Source organism: Pituophis catenifer, unplaced genomic scaffold (genome assembly GCF_029215685.1).
Source record: "Pituophis catenifer annectens isolate HBS135680 unplaced genomic scaffold, rPitCat1.0.hap2 SCAF_3, whole genome shotgun sequence".
Taxonomy (NCBI): Eukaryota; Metazoa; Chordata; class Lepidosauria; order Squamata; family Colubridae; genus Pituophis; species Pituophis catenifer.
Genome location: NW_027256883.1, coordinates 205,683,062 through 205,703,718, shown reverse-complemented (window position 1 = coordinate 205,703,718; position 20,657 = coordinate 205,683,062). Strand labels below are relative to the sequence as shown.

Sequence of the window (20,657 nt, the reverse complement as noted above, 5' to 3'; positions counted from 1 at the left end):
ACCATACTTTTTTCTTTTCAACTATTGTTATGTCAGGTGTGTTGTGGACCAAGTGCCTGTCAGTCTGAATCCTAAAGTCCCACAAGATCTTGAGTTTCTCATTCTCTAAAACTTTCTCAACCTGATGTTCCCAGTGGTTTTTGCTGTACTCAAATCCAAACTTCTGGCACAATTTCCAGTGAATGATCTTAGCAACACAGTCATGGCGTTGTAGGTAGTCAGTTTGTGAAATTTTGCTGCACCCACTGATCAGGTGGTCGACTGTCTCATCTTTCTCATTGCAGAGGCGGCATTTGCTGTTGGTGGTAACATGTTGAATTTTTGCCTTCATGCAGTTTGTGGCTAGGGCTTGTTCTTGAGCTGCCAAAATAAAGCTTTCTGTTTCTTTTTTCAGTACTCCTGATCTTAACCAGTTCCAAGTTAGTTTCTGGTCAGCTTTGCCTTCAATACTTTTCAAGTATTGGCCATGCAGAGCTTTGTGTTTCCAATTTTCAGCTCGCTGCTCAATTACTTATTTCTTATATTCTGCTTTTGTTTTAGTTGTCTTTAAAAGGCCTCCTTTATTTACTTCCTTAATCATTGGTTCTTCACTTTTCTGGATGTAATCATTCAAGCTGCATTTTTCTTCTTCCACAGTCTGCTTTACTTGTAGGAGTCCTCGACCACCCTCTGCTCTTGGTAAATATAATCGGTCAACATCACTTTTAGGGTGCAAGGCATGATTCATTGTCATAAGCTTCCTTGTTTTTCTGTCCAAATTGTCTAACTCCATCTGGGTCCAGTCAATTATTCCTGCAGAGTATCTAATCACAGGTATAGCCCAGGTATTTATGGCTTTTATAATGTTTCCTCCACTCAATTTGGACATTAATATCTTACGAATTCGCCGAATGTACTTGGCTGAAGTTAATTCCTTGACTTTATTATGCATTAAGTCAGAGGCTTCTAAAATCCCCAAGTACTTGTAGCCTTCTGATTTTACTGCCTTTATCATTTCTTCATTCTCTAGTTCTATTCCATCCTCTTCTATGATCTTGCCTGCTTTGGTTGCTATTGTTGCACATTTGTCAATTCCAAACTGCATACCAATGTCTTGGCTGAATTCTTTTGTGTTTTCAATTAATAAATTCAGTTCAGCTTTTGTTTTACCAAACAGCTTCAAATCATTCCTAGTTTTTTATTATTATTATTATTATTATTATTATTATTATTTTGCTCATACAATACATAGAAAGATGGTTTATTTTATTTATTTATTTTATTAGTTTGATTTATATATGCCGCCCTTCTCCCGAGACTCAGGGCGGCTTACAATGCATTAAGCAATAGCCTTCATACTTTTTGTATATACCTGCTTAGTAGGGCTTTTTGGCTGGAGATGGATTGAGCTCACCTGATGCACCATGCTAATGATAGGCAGTTATATATCTGTGGTGTTTTGTGCATGGGGTGAGACAAGTTTAGATCAGATGGGTTTGTAAGCTAATTATTTCTACCAAAAGAAGAAAAAAAAGAAAAAAAGGACAAAAACACAAAACAATCAAAATATTAAAAAGGTACATAAAAAATCCCCACACTACATATATACATATTATCCCCTCTAGTTGAATATAGATTACCCTGTTTCCCCCAAAATAAGACATCCCCTGATAATAAGTCCAATCGGGTTTTTGAGTGCATGGCAATAAGGCCAAGCGCTTATTTCAGGATTCAGAAAAATATAAGACAGGGTCTTATTTTGGGGGAAACACGGTAGTACATTACTACAGCATTAGTTTCCACCCCTTGCAAAACAGGCCCTCTTTAAACTACTAAATCTACTTCTGTATGTCTTCTTTATTTTATTTATTTATTTGTTTAAATTTCTATACCACCCTTCTCCAATAGGACTCAGGGCGGTGCACAGCCTAAGTAAAAACAAAGCATACAAAATTTAAAAAACAGTATTAAAATAATTAAATGTTCTGGCCGTAAATTAAAACAACCCAATTTAAAATCAATTTAAAATCAATTTAATGTTATATTAAATTGTATGTATAACTGTATGTTATATTAGTGACAAAGTAGTTAACAGGAAGAAGAAGAATGCCTAAAACAAAACTAAATTAAATAATCCTTCTTTGATCAGGATCCTCCTTTGATTCCCAGCAAAGTAATTCTCCTTCCCTAGTTGGAGATGTCTCAGAAGCTCTGAAGCCATCTCTCCTATTTTAGTAGCTGGTGAAGGTAGCAAGGAGAATGTCACACAATTACATCTTCTGTGCCAGTTGCAGACACTTCTGGAAATAGAAATATTCTCATTCAATCATGCCCTTGTCACCTCAGAACTGGATCACTGCAATTTGCTCTTCATAGGGCAACCCATGAGAACTATTTGCAAGCTTGAGGTGGTGGATGGTATGCCTCGGTAGCTATGAGAGTACTTATGTTCATTCACAGAACATCACGATTAGGAGAGTTGCAATTGGTTGCCAATCAAGTTTTAGAACTCTACATGGTTTAATGCCTTAACTGTCAACACCGAATTGAACCTGGCAGAAGCCATTTTCCTAGTTTATCGTTGCCACACAATGTGGGAGTGGGAAGGAGCTTGAATGTCTTACTAGACACAACATAGATCTTTCTAGTGGGAACCAAGATCATCTCCCAGGGGACAGAGGAAGGAAGAGAAGAGTGCCTGAGCAACCCACCCATTAACCTAGTTTGCCAATGTGACCAGTGACACTTGGGGAAGGGGTTATTACTGGTTTTAATTATGCTGAAACTGCAGGAAAGATTCAGAGTTGGTTTTCCACTAAGTGTGCCAATATGATGCACCCAATAAAGAAGTTTTTTGAGGAAGCAAGTGGCTTCGGAGTTCTGATTTGCTTGGGTTCATTAGTAGGAACCTTGACACAGCCCTTCTAAGGTCTATTAGGAAGGGCTAGTTGAAAGTGGTAAATCTGAACGAATGCCGACTGCAAGGAACTTGTATTTGAGTCTTCTCAGCTTTCATGCTTCAAGCATTACAAGAGTGGGACAGGATATAATAGCTTTTTGGCAGCGGTCTGTTCTTCGAGCTTGCTGTTTAGCTTCTGGACATTTTGTTATCAAACTTGGTAACATCTTCAGCAGGGTTTTGGGTGAAGTGACTGGTTGTGAGGTGCAAAATTCAACTGGTAAGGGAGGTGGTTGGTTCTGTCGCTGATTGGTGATTCAAGTGGTCCATTTCCTTACTGGTTCATATCAGTGGCGGGTTGCTAACGATTTGGGCGAACTGGTAGTAGGGCGGCGGGAGGCTCCACCCACTCACCCGGACATCATCAAATATGCTCTGTGCATGCGCAGAAGTGGTGTGCACACGAGCAAAGTGTGCGCGAGCGATTCGGTAGCAAAGGTAAGTGGAATCCACCACTGGTACATATGCTGGCTCAAAGCCAATGTGTTTGTTGATGGATCCCTTGGTAGAGGGTCAGGAAGATAAATAGCAAGCTCGGGGAACAGACTGCTGCCAAAACTACAACCCGAGTTACAAATATTCTCAACAATTTCTAATGGTATAATAGCATTCTTTAAATCATGGAGTGAATGTCGTACAAGACCATTTCTCCATTTTTCTAGAGTGCAGAGCATCAAAAAATAGATTTCTGGCAGGCCTTGGAGTTTGCAGTGTTTTAAAGGTATTCACCTTGACATTATGTTTAATGTACTTGATGTTTTTGGAGTATGTGTGCATACACCCACACCCATACACACAGTTTTTGTTGTTGTAATTTTTTTTATTTTTAAATGACTTGCTGAATAAATTTATTTTACAGTTTTCTGAGCCTTGATACTGCAATCTACTAGTGGTCTAGATATGGTAGGCTTAATTTTTTAGTCCTAATTTCAGAATACAGTAAATTAGAAAGCAAAAATCCTGTTTATTTTCTCCACCGATGTATAATCTGATACACACTTAATCCTGATTTTACTGAATTCATACAGTTTCTGGCTTTGCAAAACTCATTGAAGTACAAATGGCCCAGGCCCAAAAATACATTAAATATACATATGATAACCATAACCAAACTTAGCATGTTGCAGGAATGAATCTGCTACTTCTTTACCCGATGTAGTTAAACACGCAATGGGCTTTGGATACTATAAGTGCTATATATAAATCAAATGGCTGAGGCTTGATGAGGTTTCAGTAGTGATCACTCATACGTGCATTTCCTGACAGAACAATTAATCAGTGGAACGACTTGCCTCCAGACGTTGTGGCTGCTCCATCATAGAAGGTTTCCAAGAAGAGACCGGACAACCATTTGTCTCAAATGTTTATAGGGTTTCCTGCTTGAGCAGGGGGTTGGATCAGAAGATCTCCAAGGTCCCTTCCAACTCTGTTATTGCTATTTTGCACATATACAACCGCACACAAGCAGGCTGTGTTGATACAAATTACTGATCGAGGTCATGAAAGGTTAATACATTGGAACAATGTATTAAACACGGTTAGCGTGACTTCTTTTAAGTTCCTTTTGGCTATGCATAGCATCAAACCCAGGCCATTAAACTGCTTATGGCTTATTTGATTGTCTGTATGGTTTCATTCAGGGGCTGATATTAACCATTCACAGTACTGAATGAGATTACAAGATCTTATTTCCTCTAATCAGCTTTTTTCCCCATGACTGGGCCTATTGACAATTCATCAACCTTATCCCAAAGCAAACAGACCCGTCCCATTGGTTGACTTGCTCCTAATGCCTGCTTGAAGCTTGCTTGGAGATGCTTGAAAGGCAGAAATAAGGGAGCAGACGGGAAGGGAGAGGAGCAGTGGCTGGCTCTGAAGCTGGCTGAGAGGCCAATGACTGCTCAACCTGACACTGTCCGAAACCAAAGCCTAGCCCCTAGACTCTCAGATTTATTCAGCAATTATTTTTCCAACTTGGCTCCACCCTTTCGGAGAAAACTCTTCGTTTTGGCCAGGAGTCAGTCACTTCCGACGCTGAGCAAAGCAGCTGCTGCAAATAGTATAGTCAGCCCCCACTCACACACCCCTCCGCATCCTTTCCTCCACTCCTGCCGTTCCCTCTCTTTTCCCCCCCGTCAGGAGAAGAAGTGGGAGGAAGGAGAAAGGAAAGGCTGAGTTTCAGGGAAAGGGGGGAAAAAACCCCTATAATCTCACAGGGAGAAAGAACCGGAAAGCGACGGAAAGAAGAAGAAAAAAACACTAGATTTAAAAAAAATAAATTATTACTATTTCACTGAGAACTCGAGAAAGAAAAACTGCCGCTTAGGATCGAGGCTTGCCTTAGCGGCCGATCTGCGGAGATCCAGAAAGGGAGAACCGGCTAAGGGCGCAATGCCGAAGCGGCTATCTCCGACTCCCTCCGTCCGTCAGAGGCAAGTCCCGCCAGGTAGAGCCGCTCACAGTCCATCGAGTTGGCCGGCTATAATACATGTAAATAATATATAACCCGTTCGCAACTGACGATGGCGCCGCGACTTCGCCCGGGCGTTTGAGTCGCGGAGGGCGCATGGTGCTGAAATGGACAGCTCCTCGAGCGCCCGGGCTCTGAACGATTCGGAGAGCTCGGAGAAAGCGCAGGGAGAAGATTTCGCCGGCCAGTTCTCCACGACTTGGACCATCGCCTTGGCGGTGCTGATGGCTTTGCTGATCGTGGCCACCGTGGTGGGCAACGCACTAGTGATGCTGGCCTTCGTGGTGGACTCCAGCTTGAGGACGCAGAACAATTATTTCCTCCTGAACCTGGCCATCTCCGATTTCCTAGTAGGTAAAGTACCTCACCTGGTTTTCCACTTCTCTTCATCCAGAGATCACCATCAGGTTTCAAGCGTTTTTGGACTCTCGGGGGTTTATTGGGTTGGGTGCCCTTCAGTTTTAACATACAACTCCGGGCCTGAGACTGATCATCTGTTCCCCCACCATTCTGAGTTTTGTAATAGGTTTTCAACTCCTCCGGGTTACCAAAGTCGTTGGTCAGGATTTTATTTATTTATTTATTTATTGGTTCGATTTATATGCCGCCCTTCTCCGGAGACTCAGGACGGCTTACAATGCGTTAAGCAATAGCCTTCATACTTTTGTATATACCTGCTTAGTAGGGATTTCCCCGATTCACCTCCCGGTTGGGTCTCCATTCTGATATATCTGGAGTTGACTCCAAAATCCACCCATATTTGTACCGCTGTCCATCTTCAAAGGAGAATATTTGCAGCTCAAGATTTGAAACGAGGGGTCCTTGATGCTCTCTGAGCTTGGTTGTTTTCTTGTTGACCTTTCATTACCCAAACACTAATGATGTTACCTAGTTTGGGCAATGAAACGTCTGAATAACAGAGTTGGAAGGGACCTTGGAGGTCTTCTAGTCCAAACCCCTGCTCAGGCAGGAAACCTTATACCATTTCAGACAAATGGTTGTCTAATCTCTTCTTAAAAACCTCCAGTGCTGGAGCATCCACAACTTCTGGAGGTAAGTGGTTCCACTGGTTGATTGTTCTCACTGTCAGGAAATTTCTCCTTAGTTCCAGGTTGATCGTCTTCTTGATTAGTCTGCAAGAAAACAACCAAGCTCAGAGAGGATTAAGGACTCCTCATTGTTGCTGTTCTGCTATGCTCTTGCGTAAGCATGTGAAATTCCTGAACAATTTCACGAAAGCTTGCCAGCAGGCTGTCATTTAACTATGTTCTGCAGATGATTTCTCTGGACACAAGACACACTCAACAGGAAGAGGAAAGGAAGAAATCTTTCAATGTTTTTTGCACCATAAATATTAATGGGTTATTTGTTAGATTTACAGCAATTCTTTGCTCCTGAAACAAGGCGGTATACATAATACTATCTCCTCCAATTTTTCCCCTTGAGAGAAAGAATGGGCTGAACTAACCCCAAGTGATTTGGATATATTTGATCTTCTAATCCAGTGATCCCTATACCACAGCCGTTGTTAAAATGGCAAGAGGCTGCAGATGTATTTTTTTGCAGCATCTTTAAAAAGTACAGATTCGGGAAGTTGAAAACTTCAGGTTATAATCCATTTAGATGTATGTAATAATGTTTATTTATTTTTATTTATGTATTAAATTCATATGCCGTCCATCTCCCCCAAAAGGCGACTCTGGTCAGCTTAAACAATATGCTTAAATCTTATGAAATAAGCACAGCTGCTCATACATTTCAGAGCTATGAAAATCCTGCCAGCCATGTAAAATATTTTTAAAGCATTGTTAATGATGTTGGAGACTTCCCAAATTCGGGCTATATTAGAAAAACTCGAAAGGTTCTTTCCAACACTGTAATTTGGAAATGTCAATGGGTGGTAAGCTACCGCTTTCATCAGCCCAAATCCAATTTGGCTACTGGCTATGTTGGCTTGGTTTAGGATTTCTACCCAAATACACGTGGATGACATCGAAGTAAGGAGGTCTATGTTGATTTTTTTAAAAAAAGCAATCAAACCACAAAATAACCCCACCCCACCCCACCCAAATAACCTGTGGGCAGAAATTGAACTTATAACTAATTGAAAGTAATTGGACATTTTTCTTTACTATAGAAATAGTGCTATCTAAAAATGTTGCTTTTCAATCACTTCACAGCTGGATTCAACTTAATCATTTCAACTTAAAATAATACATTGCTTCGGGCACAAAATCCTAAATGGATTGATTTAAAAAGAAAGTCCTCACACTTAAAGGACATTAAGTCATTTTCAAACTGTAGCAGACCTATTTAAATCCAGGGTTCTTAAATCTTTTACCCTGCAGGTGGGCACTTCTTGGATATGAAATATGTTTGCATCTATAAAGACATGTTTGATTTATATGGAGATGAAAAATTGGGGGGGATAGGACAAACCCAAAGACAGAGATCAGATGTATGAATTGGAAAAATGCTTGGAAAAAGCAAGGGGAAAGTTGAATCCATATCACAAGATATGCCTATTTGAACTCCAACCTGACTCTATTCTTAACTTTCACTAAGGGGAAGCAGGCAGAATAAAAGCAGAGTGGGAAGGGACCTTGGAAGGTCTTCTAGTCAACCCCCCTGCTCAGGCAGGAACCCCTATACCATTTCAGACAAATGGTTGTCCAATCTCTTCTTAAAAACCTCCAGTGATGGAGCACCCACAGCTTCTGAAGGCAAGCCATTCCATTGAATAATTGTTCTAGTGTTCAGAAATTTCTAGATTGCTTCTCTCCTTGTTTCTTGTTCTGCCTTCAGATATTTTGGCGAAGAGCTTAATTCCCTCTTCTTTATGGCAACCTGTTAGATATTAGAACACTGCTATCATGTCACCCCTAGTCCTCCTTTTCATTAAACAAGACTTTCTTTTTTTCATTGTATTCACTTCCCAGCTGTGGAAGGCTGGAAGTATGCTTTCATTTCACATTCTTTACTGCATTTTATAGAATGATAGCACATAAGGGTTGAAAATAACATTAGAGGCGATCTAACCTCCTACGCACTACAGAAATCCACCATGACAACATTTCTAAGGAATGGCCATCTAGCTTTTATTTAAACTCCTTCAAGAAAGAATGGTCTATTATCTTCTGATAAAGTTCATTCTGTTGTTTTTATTAGGATTTTTCCCCCTTGATATCCAATTAAAATCTATTTTTTTCCTGTAATATAACTTCTATCTCCTAGAACAAATCTAAACAACTCTCATTTTCTACATGATGGCCATTCGAATATTGCAAGACCGCATTATGTCTCTGTCACAGCCTCCTCTTCTGCAGATAAACATATCCAATACCTCCAACTGTTGTTTATAAATTCACCTCTCTGGGCTTCTTATCATCTGGCTGCTTCTCTCCAGGCATTCTCCTCAATGTCCTTCTTCAAATATGGCACCCAGAACTGGGCACAATATGCCAGGTGTGATCTGATTGATGAAAAATAGGGAGGAAGATGATTTCTCTTGATCTTGATATCATGTTTCTGTCAATGTAGCAGAGGACTGCATTTTCTGCATGTCAATCACATTGCTAGCTCATTTTCAATTCACGATCCACCAAAATGTTCAAATCTTTTTTACAAGTAGGCTCTCTCCCCCCGGCCCACATCCTGCTATTCCCAATTCTGTCCTCATTGCATTGATTTTTCCTACGCAATGTACGAATTTTTTTCTCATTCTTTGTTGACATTTATTCCATGCACCATTCTTGGAGCTTGCCAGATTGCTTCACTCTTTCTAAAAATGGTATGTTTTCAAACTACTTATGAAATACTGCTAAATATTGTTTCCCTTAATGGATACCACTCACTTAGATCTGCTTTCCTTAGAAAGTTAGAGTTGTTGTTGTTAGTTGTGAAGTTGTGTCCGACCCATTGCGATCTCATGGATAACTTTCCTACAGGACTTCCTGTCCTCTACCATCCAGCCACTCCATTCTCTGCCATCCCCTTCTTCTTTTGTCCTCAATCATTCCCAGCATTAGGCTGTTCTCCAGTGAGTCCTTCCTTCTCATTAGGTGGCCAAAGTATCTGAGTTTCATCTTCAGGATCTGGCCTTCTAAAGAGCAGACAGGGTTGATCTCCTCTAGGACTGACTTGTTTGTTCACCTTGCAGTCCAAGGAACTCACAGGAGTCTTCTCCAGCACCATAATTCAAAGGCCTCAATTCTTTGATGCTCAGCCTTTCTTATGGTCCAACTTTCACACCCATACATTGCAACTGGGAAAACCAGTTAAAGAAAAAAGAAAAAAGTTAGAGTAGTCAACAATGAACATTTTGGCTATTAATTGGATTTCTTATACTCTGGATTTCTTCTGCTGTGGATAATGCATCGTGCAACTCCTTCCTGGGATGACTTCCAGTCCTTCAAGACACAAATGTTCCATGTTCTTCCTTCTTTCTCTGCCATAATAATTAAAAAAAATTATTCCATTGATGAAACAACCATGTTCTTTGTCGCTTCACCCAAAAATGTCTTCTACTACTTCATGAAGGCTGAAGAGATCATGAGAACGTCCTGTGCTATCAAGCAGAGATCCATTTGGCCGATATCAGATTTATAGTGTAAAATCTCTAGAAAAACCAGAGTGTCTGTTTTGATAGTCTCAGGATGGAAGCAGAGAGGAGGATTAAGCAAAATAGATCTCACTGCAGAGTTATTTTTTAATACTAGACTAGAACAATATTATGCAAGAATATGAATATCAAAAGGGTGTGAAGCTGGCAGGGGGTTGGCCAAATTATTTAGACGCATCAGGAGTCTTCCCAAATTATCTCTCAGGTATAATAAACCTTACAATACAATATTTTAATCACACTGAGATTTAATCACACAATAGAACTATGCTATTTGTAGCAGTAATTTGCCTTTAGTTTGGGTTCATGTAATACTGTGAGAAGTTGATTCCAGAAATTTCAGCACTTGGATTCTTTTCAGCCTGATATGTAGATTTTGGCGTTATATAATATACTTTTCTGTATGATTCCTGCATATATAAAAGAGTATTATCGGTGAAAGAGCTGTTAGATGACTGCCTAAAAGGTATATAATTGGTTTTTGCTGCAAAGCTGGGCACAGGTAGGCTGCATGGATTGGAAATTAAGGAATTGAGATGCTGTAAAATATCCTCTATTTTACATCCAAAAGTTAACAAAATAAGTGCTAGGAACGTATCCTTTAAGATTGTTCCAGAACAGAGCCACAACTGAAACTGCTGTGTTTTTAATTTTCTTTCTTTTGCCTTCAAATATAGTAAGACCACACCTAGAATACTGCATCCACTTTTGATCACCACACAATAAAAAAGATGTTGAGACTCTAGAAAGAGTGCAGAGAAGAGCAACCACAGGGGACTGGAGGCTAAAACATATGATGAATGGTTACAGGAACTGGGAATGGCAAGTCTAGTGAAGAGAAGGACAAGGGGAGACATGATAGCAGTCTTCCAATATTTGAGGGGCTGCCACAGAGAGGACGGGGTTCAAGCTATTTTCTAAGGCACCCGAAGGCCAGACAAGGAATAATGGGTGAAAACTGATCAAGGAGAGATTCAACCTCCAAATAAGGAGAAAATTTCTGACAGTGAGAACCATCAACCAATGGAACAGAAGTTGCCTTCGGAAGTTGTGGGAGCTTCATCACTGGAAGCTTTCAAAAAGAGATTGGACTGCCATTTGTCAAAAATGGTGTAAGTTCTCCTGCTTGGGTGGGGGGTTGGATTAGACGACCTACAAGGTCCCTTCCAACTCTGATAATCTGATTTGATAAGAGCGATCATATTAGAGTTCTGATGAAGAATGGATAAATATGGAGCAACTGATTCTTTTGGCATCCTCATCCCACTAGTGTGACTTATGCCTCAGAAGAGAATAAACAGAATAAAAGGCTATAAAGATATTGTCAGGAGCAAGAAGTCAGGAACTAGGATAGAGTTAAAAAGCATTGCAAGTTTATTTCATGCTACCTATACACAAGAATCTGATCTACTGTAATTTTACTCTCTGTAATTATTCACTGCTTAAACAAGCATTTCAAAGAGTTTCTTTTCCAGGGTTTGTTTTCTTTGGGGTTAAGTTCTAGATAAAAAGAAAATCACCTTACCCAATTCCAATCACTGTTCATCTACACCATTCCAGCATATTTGTTGTTTCTTTGGCTGCCCCGGCTTCACGGCAGCCATAATGAGTCCAGTTGGAGAACTGCCACTCTCTGCGACCTGCAGGGTGCCCTTCCTTTCTTCATCACCCCTCTAGAGTGACTTTAGCCCCTTGGGCGGCCCTCCAACGAGGAAGATTTGGGGCAAGTTTGCAGAGCCCCGCTCCTGCCGTCTGATCTCATCGTGATGTCAAACCAGGAAGGCAAATTGGTGCCAGATAAGAGTCAACAGACTTTAGGGGGTTTGGAGACTTAGGTCTCTTTTGTGGGGGGTGTAGAGACTCCAGACTGATGATGCATTTTACCCTGCCCTTGAGTTCAGTCTGGTCATTTCCTACCTATATTTTCATATTGGATAAAACCAGCTAGTTTTAGTCAAGAATTTGCCAGATGTATTCCAAGATTCTTATCTTTCTGCTGTAGTCTTCAAGAACTCATCCGTGTCTAAAGTTTGAGAGTAAGCAAGTTGAGGCAATTGAAGAATATGAGTAATTATCTCTCAAAACACATCCTATTTCCCCCTTTTTCTGTGAGCCCTTAGTATATATTTGATATTGAAAACATCTTGTCCATTTTAAGCTGTTGAAGGAATGGATTCCAGGATAACCTTTTCCAGCTGGTGGCATCTCAATGGGTTAGTCAATTCCCATTAACACCCAGCCATCTGGAAATTATTTGTGAGCTTAGCCAATTTCAATTGCACCTTTCATTTACAAACTCAAGTAGCCTACATAGCATTCCCTTATTCCATTTTTCCACACACCAACAACCTTGTGGAGATGGTTAGACTAAGAGAGAGGGACTGGTCTGAGCATAGCTAATAGTGAAATACAACTTAGGTTTTCCTGCTGCTAGTCAAACACTTTCACTGCTGCACTCCATTGTTCTTGGGCTGAGAGGGAGTGAGTTTCTGTGTTGGAAAGGGAGACCAGAATGCGAGTCTTCTTACTTCTAGCCCAGCACCTTCACCACTCCAATAGAAGAGAGTATCTGTAGCTCAGGGTTGAGCTGTGGGTTCCCTGATGCTCTCTGAGCTTGGTTGTATGTTTGCAGATGTTTCATTACAACGGTAGGTAACAGCAACAGCAGCATTGATGATGTTACCCTAGTAAGGTAACATCAAGTTACATCAAAATACATCGAAGTAACATCAAGAAGATGGGAGCTTCATCACTGGAAGCTTTCAAGAAGAGATTGGACTGCAATCTGTCAGAAATGGTGTAGGGTCTCCTGTTTGGGTGGGGGGGTTGAATTAGAGCAGGGATCGGCAACCTTAAACACTCAAAGAGCCATTTGGACCCGTTTCCCATAGAAAACACCGGGAGCCACAAAAACCTTTTGAAATCTAAAATGAAGATCATGCTGCATATATCGTTTTTTTACCTTTATGCTATGTATAAAAAAACTATAGCATGTTGCATTTATGTAATCAATGAACTGCTACAGAGAAAACAATTTTTTATTTCTGCATGCCACAAAAACATTTTGAACTCTGAAAAAAAAACAAATGAGTCAAAAAAGCTCAATAAATCACGTGCCAGAGGGTGTCGCACATTGGCGGTTGTGACGCATGTTTTGAGCAACGGGGAGCCGCAGCAGAGGGATGAAAGAGCCACATGCGGCTCCAGAGCCATGGGTTGCTGACCTCTGGACTAGAGGACCTACAAGGTCCCTTCCAACTCTGTTAATCTGTTTTTTAAAAAAGTAAGTGAAGAATAGCAATAGCACTTAGACTTATATACAGCTTTACTATGTCAAGTTTTGAGGTCATCTCAAATAAATTGCATTTCAAACAAAGTCTTTGATGAAAAAAACTCCCATTTATTAAGCACGACATTCTAACCCGACTCCATCGTAGCCAACACTGACTTCCAGACCCAAAACCCTCCCTTTCTGTTCCCCACTCCCCTGCACTAATTGGCCATCTTCCAAGTCACTCTACCCCTAATCTACTGCTCCAGCTCAAAGGAATTTCCCCCCTCCCATCCCATCTCCTAGGGGATATTATCTCCAGGGAAAATAAGTAGGTGAAAAGTCAAACATCCCTTTCTAGACGCCTCCACTTCTCCTTCTTATGTCAGCACTAGAGTAAATGCAGCTTGAAGTGCTGACATCCTACCCTCTCTAAGTGGTTTATAGAGTTTATAAAATAAGGAAAATTTGGGTCCTCATTTTACTCACCTTGGAAAGATGGAAGGCTGAGTCAACCTTGAGCCTAGTGAGATTCAAATTTATTTATTTATTTATTTATTTATTTATTTATTTATTTATTAAATTTATATACCGCCCTATTCCTAAGGGACTCAGGGCGGTGAACAGCGAACGATAAAAATACATGTAATACAAACGTTAATAATAAAAAAAACCAATTAAAATATACTAAACATTCTGGTCCTAGATAATTCAAGACATCCCAGTTTAAAATAAAATCAAAAAGCAATATAAAGGGAAAGTTAGGCCAGGCCGGCCTGCTGAAACAGGAATGTTTTGAGGGCACGGCGGAAAGTGCGCAGATCCGGAATCTTCTGTATCTCTGGGGGGAGCTCGTTCCAGATGGTGGGTGCCCTCACAGAAAAGGCTCTCCCCCTGGGGGCCGCCAGTCGACATTGTTTGGCTGACGGCACCCTGAGAAGCCCCTCTCTATGGGAGCGTACTGGGCGGTGAGAGGCTATTGGTGGCAGAAGGCGGTCTCGTAAGTACCCCGGTCCTAAGCCATGGAGCGCTCTAAAGGTGGTAACTAAGACCTTGAAGCGCACCCGGAAGACCACAGGGAGCCAGTGCAGCTCGCGCAGGAGGGGAGCCACATGGGAGCGCCATGCTGCTCCCATAACTACCCGCGCGGCCGCATTCTGGACCAGCTGGAGCCTCCGGGTGCTCCTCAAGGGGAGCCCCATGTAGAGAGCATTACAGTAGTCCAGGCGTGAAGTGACGAGGGCATGAGTGACCGTTTTTAACGAGTCCCGATCCAGAAAGGGACGCAACTGGCGAATCAGGCGAACCTGATAAAAAGACCTCCCGGCCACAGCCGTCAAGTGTTCTTCTAAAGACAGCCGTGAGTCCAAGAGGACGCCTAAGTTGCGAACCCTCTCCGTGGGGGGCAATGACTCATCCCCAATAGTCAGTGATGGCACCAATTGACTATATCGGGACGTCGGAAACCACAGCCACTCGGTCTTGGATGGGTTGAGCCTGAGTCTGTTCCTCCCCATCCAGATCCGTACAGCCTCCAGGCACTGGGACATCACTTTAAGGGCATCATTGGGGTGGTCCGGGGTGGAGATGTATAGCTGAGTATCATCAGCATACTGATGATACTTCACCCCAAAACCATGGATGATCTCACCCAGCGGCTTCACATAAATGTTGAACAGAAGGGGTGAGAGAAATGCCAAAGTGAGAATTGCCAAATTGCAGGCAGCCGGCAGGCAGCAGAAGTAGCCTGCAGTATTGCACTCTAACCACTGCGCCACCGTGGCTCAAGAAATTAGTGGTTTCATTTCCCGAAACCAGGACACCCATACTAATGGTGTAATCTTATCTACTAATATGTACAAGTGAAAGGATTATTTACAAAACCGGTGTGATGCCATCTCCTTACCTTTGTGTTCCTTCTTTTCACATAATACAATCTTGCTCTTTAATGGATTCAGATGATTGTTGGCCATTGTTTCCCATGTCTTCAAAACATTAAACAGCCTCTTTTCTGAAAGTCTAACAACAACAGCAACAAAATCCTTTTGTTTTCTGGAATTGTCATTTTTTATTCCTTCTTAAATTTTTAAACACTCATGCAGGTTGTTTTTTTATGTCTCATGGCAAAATCGTGTCCAAATTCTTGTTTATGTTGTTTTCAGATCTACTCTGTTGCATATCTTTTTCTGTAACATCTTCTGGGAACAGACAGTTCCCAAGAAGACACATTATTGATTGAAAGTCCTGATGTCAAAAACATCTCTTGAGAGCCATAGCAATAGAAACAGCACTTAAGACTTACAGTATATAGCACTTTACAGTGATTCACAGCCCTCTCTAGCAATTTACAGAGTCAACATATTGCCCCCAACAATCTGGTTCCTTGTTATACTGACCTCGGAAGGATGGAAAAGTGAGTCAACCTTGAGCCGGTCAGGATCGAACTGCTGGCAGTCGGCAGAGTTAGCCTGCAATACTGCCTTCTAACCACTGCGCCCCCACGGCTCTTCTTATAAGTTGCTTGCTTTGTTATGTCTCAGAAATCAAAAATACATTCATTCTTTAAAATTAATTTCAAAATCTTAATGTCCATAGTCCAACATGCATACTGGTTGCATCTAATTTCCAAATTCTGGTGATCCCCCTGCAAACCTTTTCCGTGTAATATGTGGCAGCATAAGGGACAAGATGGAGCCCTATAGAATACAGGTAGTCCTTAAAATCATTTGTTTAGTGACCTTTTGAAGTTACAATGGCACTGAAAAAGGTAACTTTTGAACACCTCAGCATCCCTGTGGTCACATGATTAAAAGTCAGGCACTTGGCAACCATGATGGTCTCAAAGTTAGGGTTCCAAGTAACACCCCCAATGAAAGAAAACTCTGCGGCTTGAAGTTCCTCAAAGTTCCATTTTATTATTTATTTTATTTATTTATTTATTTTTGAATTTGTATACCGCCCTTCTCCCTAAGGACTCAGGGCGGTGTACAGCCACGTAAAAACATAGACTACAAATATTAAAATACCATTAAAAGATATATATAAATTTGGCCCCATAATTAAAAACAGAACAAACCAATTAAAACATTTTAAAAAGTGTTAGGCCAGCCCGGCTTGCTGGAAAAAGAAAGTTTTAAGGGCACGGCGGAAGGCACCGAGGTCTTGGATTCTCCTTATCTCTGGGGGCAGCTGGTTCCAGAGGGTAGGTGCCCCCACAGAGAAGGCCCTTCCCCTGGGGGTCACCAGCCTACATTGTTTGGCTGATGGCACCCCGAGGAGGCCCTCTCTATGGGAGCGCACAGGTCGATGGGAGGCCATCGGTAGCAGCAGGCGGTCTCGAAGATAACTAGATCCTATGCCATGGAGCGCTTTAAAGGTGATAACCAACACCTTGAAGCGCACCCGGAAGACCACTGGGAGACAGTGCAGCTCATGCAGGAGAGTGTTATATGGGAGCGCCAGGTAGCTCCCGTGACTACCTGCGTGGCCGCATTCTGGACCAGTTGGAGTCTCCAGGTGCCCTTCAAGGGGAGCCCCATGTAGAGAGTGTTGCAGTAGTCCAGGCGAGAGGTGATGTATTAGAGATGTCATATCGGCAAATCTGGGAGAACCCGAATCTGAAAGCTTCCAGATTTTCCCCACCAAAAAGAAAGCCCAAGTCCCTTCCCCAGCACCCACATGTCCATCACCAATCAAACATTGTTCCAACTGGAGATGCCTCCCAGTTCTAGCCTCCCAGGTGCAGGGCAAGTTGTCCTTGACTTCATGAGAAAGGAATGTTATTATGACTATATATCACCCATGCTCCATACAATGCCCCCTCCCAATTTCCCACAATAGTAAATGTGGCAGGTCTGAAGGCCTAATACAAAAGATGGTTTCCAGGCCTGACAGGCCGCCCCCCCCCCGTCAGAAAAGTATGTCCTGAAACAAGATTAGCATAGTGGTTAATCATTCAGTATACTATATACAAATCAGAATGACGGGATCATCATTTGCAACCTTTTCAGGCGACTTCTGATAAGTCAAGTCAATAAGAGAAACCAGATTTGCTTAACAACCGTGGGCAAAAAAGGTCATTAAATTCGGCATGATTCACTTATCAGCCACCTTGCTTACCAATGGAAATTCTGGTCCCAATTATTGTCATAAATCAAGGACTACCTATAGTAGGTTTTAAAATATTATTTCCGTATTTTCCAGGTGACTTCTGACATCTTCATTCTGCTTAGAGTTCCTTAAGTAGAGAGCATATAAAATATCCTTATCGGATACATTTTAAATATGCAAATCTCAATATTGCTCAGCAGCAGCATTTAACTGAAATATTAATTATATTTCAACATTTCAAGGACTTATTGGAAACACATAATAAACTGATCTTATTCCCCAAACAAAACATGTTCATTCTGACTAATCAATAAGGAAAGTGGACAGCCTTCTGTACACCAATATCAAATATAAAGCCAGATGTTCAGACTAGATTTGGCAGTTGTCTACCTATCGAGTTAGGTTACCAAGGACCTGTGATAGGCAGATCTGGATGTTTGATGGTGTTACCGATATCATCGCAGGATGGAAGCAGGGGTGAAATGCTCCCGGTTCGGACTGGATCGTCCGATCCGGTAGCGATGGAGGCAGGTGGTTCGGAGAACCGGTAGCAAAAATCCTTGCCCCCACCCCCCATGCCCAGCTGAGCCACACAATCATCAGAGGCTTTTTTTTTTTTACTTTTAAAAGCATTTTTTTCTACAACCTCTTCAGCCAAAAAATGCTTTTAAAAGTAAAAATAAAAAAAGCCTCTGATGATCGTGCAGCTCAGCTGGGATCGTCAAAGGCTTTTAAAAGAAAAAAAACCCTTTTTTTCTTTTAAATACCTCTGACGATCCAAGCTGAGTTGCCTGATTGGCAGAGGTTTTTTAAAAAGCCTCTGCCAATCAGGCAACTCAGCTGGGATCGTCAGAGCCTTTTGAAAGCAGTTTTTACAACTTCTTTGCCAAAGAGGTTGTAGAAAAAATGGTTTTAAAAGTTAAAAAAAAAATTGGCCACACCCACCCAGTCACCTTACCCCCCCCCAAGCCACGCCCACAGAACCGGTAGTAAGAAATTTTAGATTTCACTACTGGCTGGAAGCTTTTCCAAGTAAAGCTGCCTTCTGCAATTGACTGATGGAGAATTTGTCAATGCCATCAATGGTGTTCAAGTGGTGCTCCAGTTATTTTGGGATTGCATACCCAATGCATCTATTACTATTGGTACTACCCTTGCTTGCCTTTGCCACAGTCATTCTATTTTTATTTGTAGGTCTTTGTATTTTGTTATGTTCTCCAAAGATGATGATGATGATGTTTGGATAGGTACATAAAAAGTTTAATCTTAATTGGTAATCAACTCTTTTCATCAAACAGTGAATCAACTGATTTGCAATTTGCATGACTGCCCTTTGGGTGATTACCCCAAAGTGAAGGTGAAGCAAAGGAGGATTAGTTCAAAGGAAATTGGATAGTTGCCAACATTTCCTTGATCAATTCCACAGATAATTCTCAGTTATATCTTTCATATGTTTCAGCCAGGCAAATATCTTTCCATTCCAACTTTCTGATTAAACAAAATCTTTTACTGCATTCATGGCGTCCTTCTGAATCCTAATTCGTTCTCTCGGCTTGTCCCCACACTGGTGATCAGATGTCAGAACCAAATGGCTGATGCTGATGGATTTTTATTTCAAGACTGCTGTCTCTAGTGTTATATATAAACCTTGATATCTGGGATACATCTTTATTAGGGGAAATTTGTTATGTTCCTCACATCTATTTGCTCTTTTCAAATGGCATCAGCCTGGGGATTTGAAAGGCTGATGAAGGCAATCAAAAAGTCGAAATGCTGGCTCCCTTCCCAGTTATGGGGTCCTTGGTGCTGAGTTTTCCTGTTTTCTTGCAGATGGTTCATTACCCAATTTGGTAACCAAGCTCAGAGAGCACCAAAGACCCCACGATTCAACCCTGAGCCATAAATATTCTCCTCTATCAGTATCATTTCCCAGCGGAGAAGTAGCAATGCATCTAGAACCTGACATCTAGAGCGCTGGAGAAGAGCTACAGAGGCCTTGGCCAGACTGGAGAAGGAATATAGCATTGCAATCTAAGATACAACTCTTGCCTTGACCTGGGGAACCTATCCTGAGCTCTGGATACCAGTTAGTTCTTGATTCCAAAGTATCATGCAGTCTTGGGCTTGGTGTTCACCATTTTGGCAGTCTTCCTTCTCTGTTGAATGGAAGCTTGAGTTTACCAGTAGCAGACCCAGATGGAACTACTAAGGAAGGTTCTGGTTGTCTCCTTTAATGTCCTATTTGGCTCTGGACCTTGTACTCTGAGGGACCACCTTCTCTTGTCTTCATCTTCCTGGCCAACCAGATTGAATAAGATCAACTCCTTCCATTTCCCATCCCTACAGCAATGATACCCAACAGGTCCTAAGAAATGGTATGTTCAGTAGCCACCCCAACACATTGGAATTCTTTCCCAGCAGAGATTTGTTCAGCTTTGTCCTTCTAAGAAGGATAATTTACCAGTAACAATAGAAGAAAGAATGAGTAATTCAGGACAATAGAAGAAAGAATTAGTAATTGAACTGGGGATCCTTAGTGCTTCTCTGAACTTAGTTGTTTTCTTGCAGTACTGATGGTGTTACCTAGTTTTTATTTTTTATTTATTTATTTATTTATTTATTTGATTTGATTTATATGCTGCCCTTCTCCAGAGACTCAGGGCGGCTTACAATGCGTTAAGCAATAGCCTTCATACTTTTGTATATTTTTATACAAAGTCAGCTTATTGCCCCCACAAACTGGGTCCTCATTTAACCTACCTTAGAAAAGATGGAAGGCTGAGTCGACCTTGAGCCTGGTAAGATTCGAACCTGCAGTAATTGCAGGCAGCTGTGTTAATAACAGGGTGCTTTAAACCACTGTACTACCAAGGCTCTAGTTGGGTAATGAAATGTCTACAAAAAAACAACCAACCTCAAAGAGCATTAAGGACTCCACAGATAATTTATTAATCCCATGTCACCCAGGAGGCAGTGTTGTAATTGGAGTTCATCTGTACATGGTGTTCATATTCCTGAGGAAGGTTCTTTTTTTCATCTTTTTATTTTTATATGTATTTTGGGTTTGAGGGGGCCATTATATTATATATCAGTTCCTCTTAGCTGTCCAGAGCCTTCAGGGATGATCAATATACAGAGATGATAGAGATGATAGGAGAGAGAGGAGGGAGGGGGGAATGAATAGTGGTCTAGTGGTAAAGACACTTGCCTCCCACTTGGAAGATTGAGAATTCAATCACAGGCAGCA

The 20,657-nt window shown here is 41.4% G+C and overlaps 1 protein-coding gene across 1 annotated transcript in view; it reads left to right on the top strand.

Moving 5' to 3' along the window:
* The first annotated feature begins 5,515 nt into the window (after positions 1-5,515).
* Positions 5,516-20,657, top strand: part of HRH3 (histamine receptor H3) — a 30,090-nt gene continuing 14,948 nt past the window's right edge. Inside the window, exon 1 of the mRNA XM_070940114.1 lies at positions 5,516-5,762. Within this exon, the coding sequence (XP_070796215.1) occupies positions 5,516-5,762 (247 nt within the window). The remainder of the gene's footprint in view (positions 5,763-20,657) is intronic.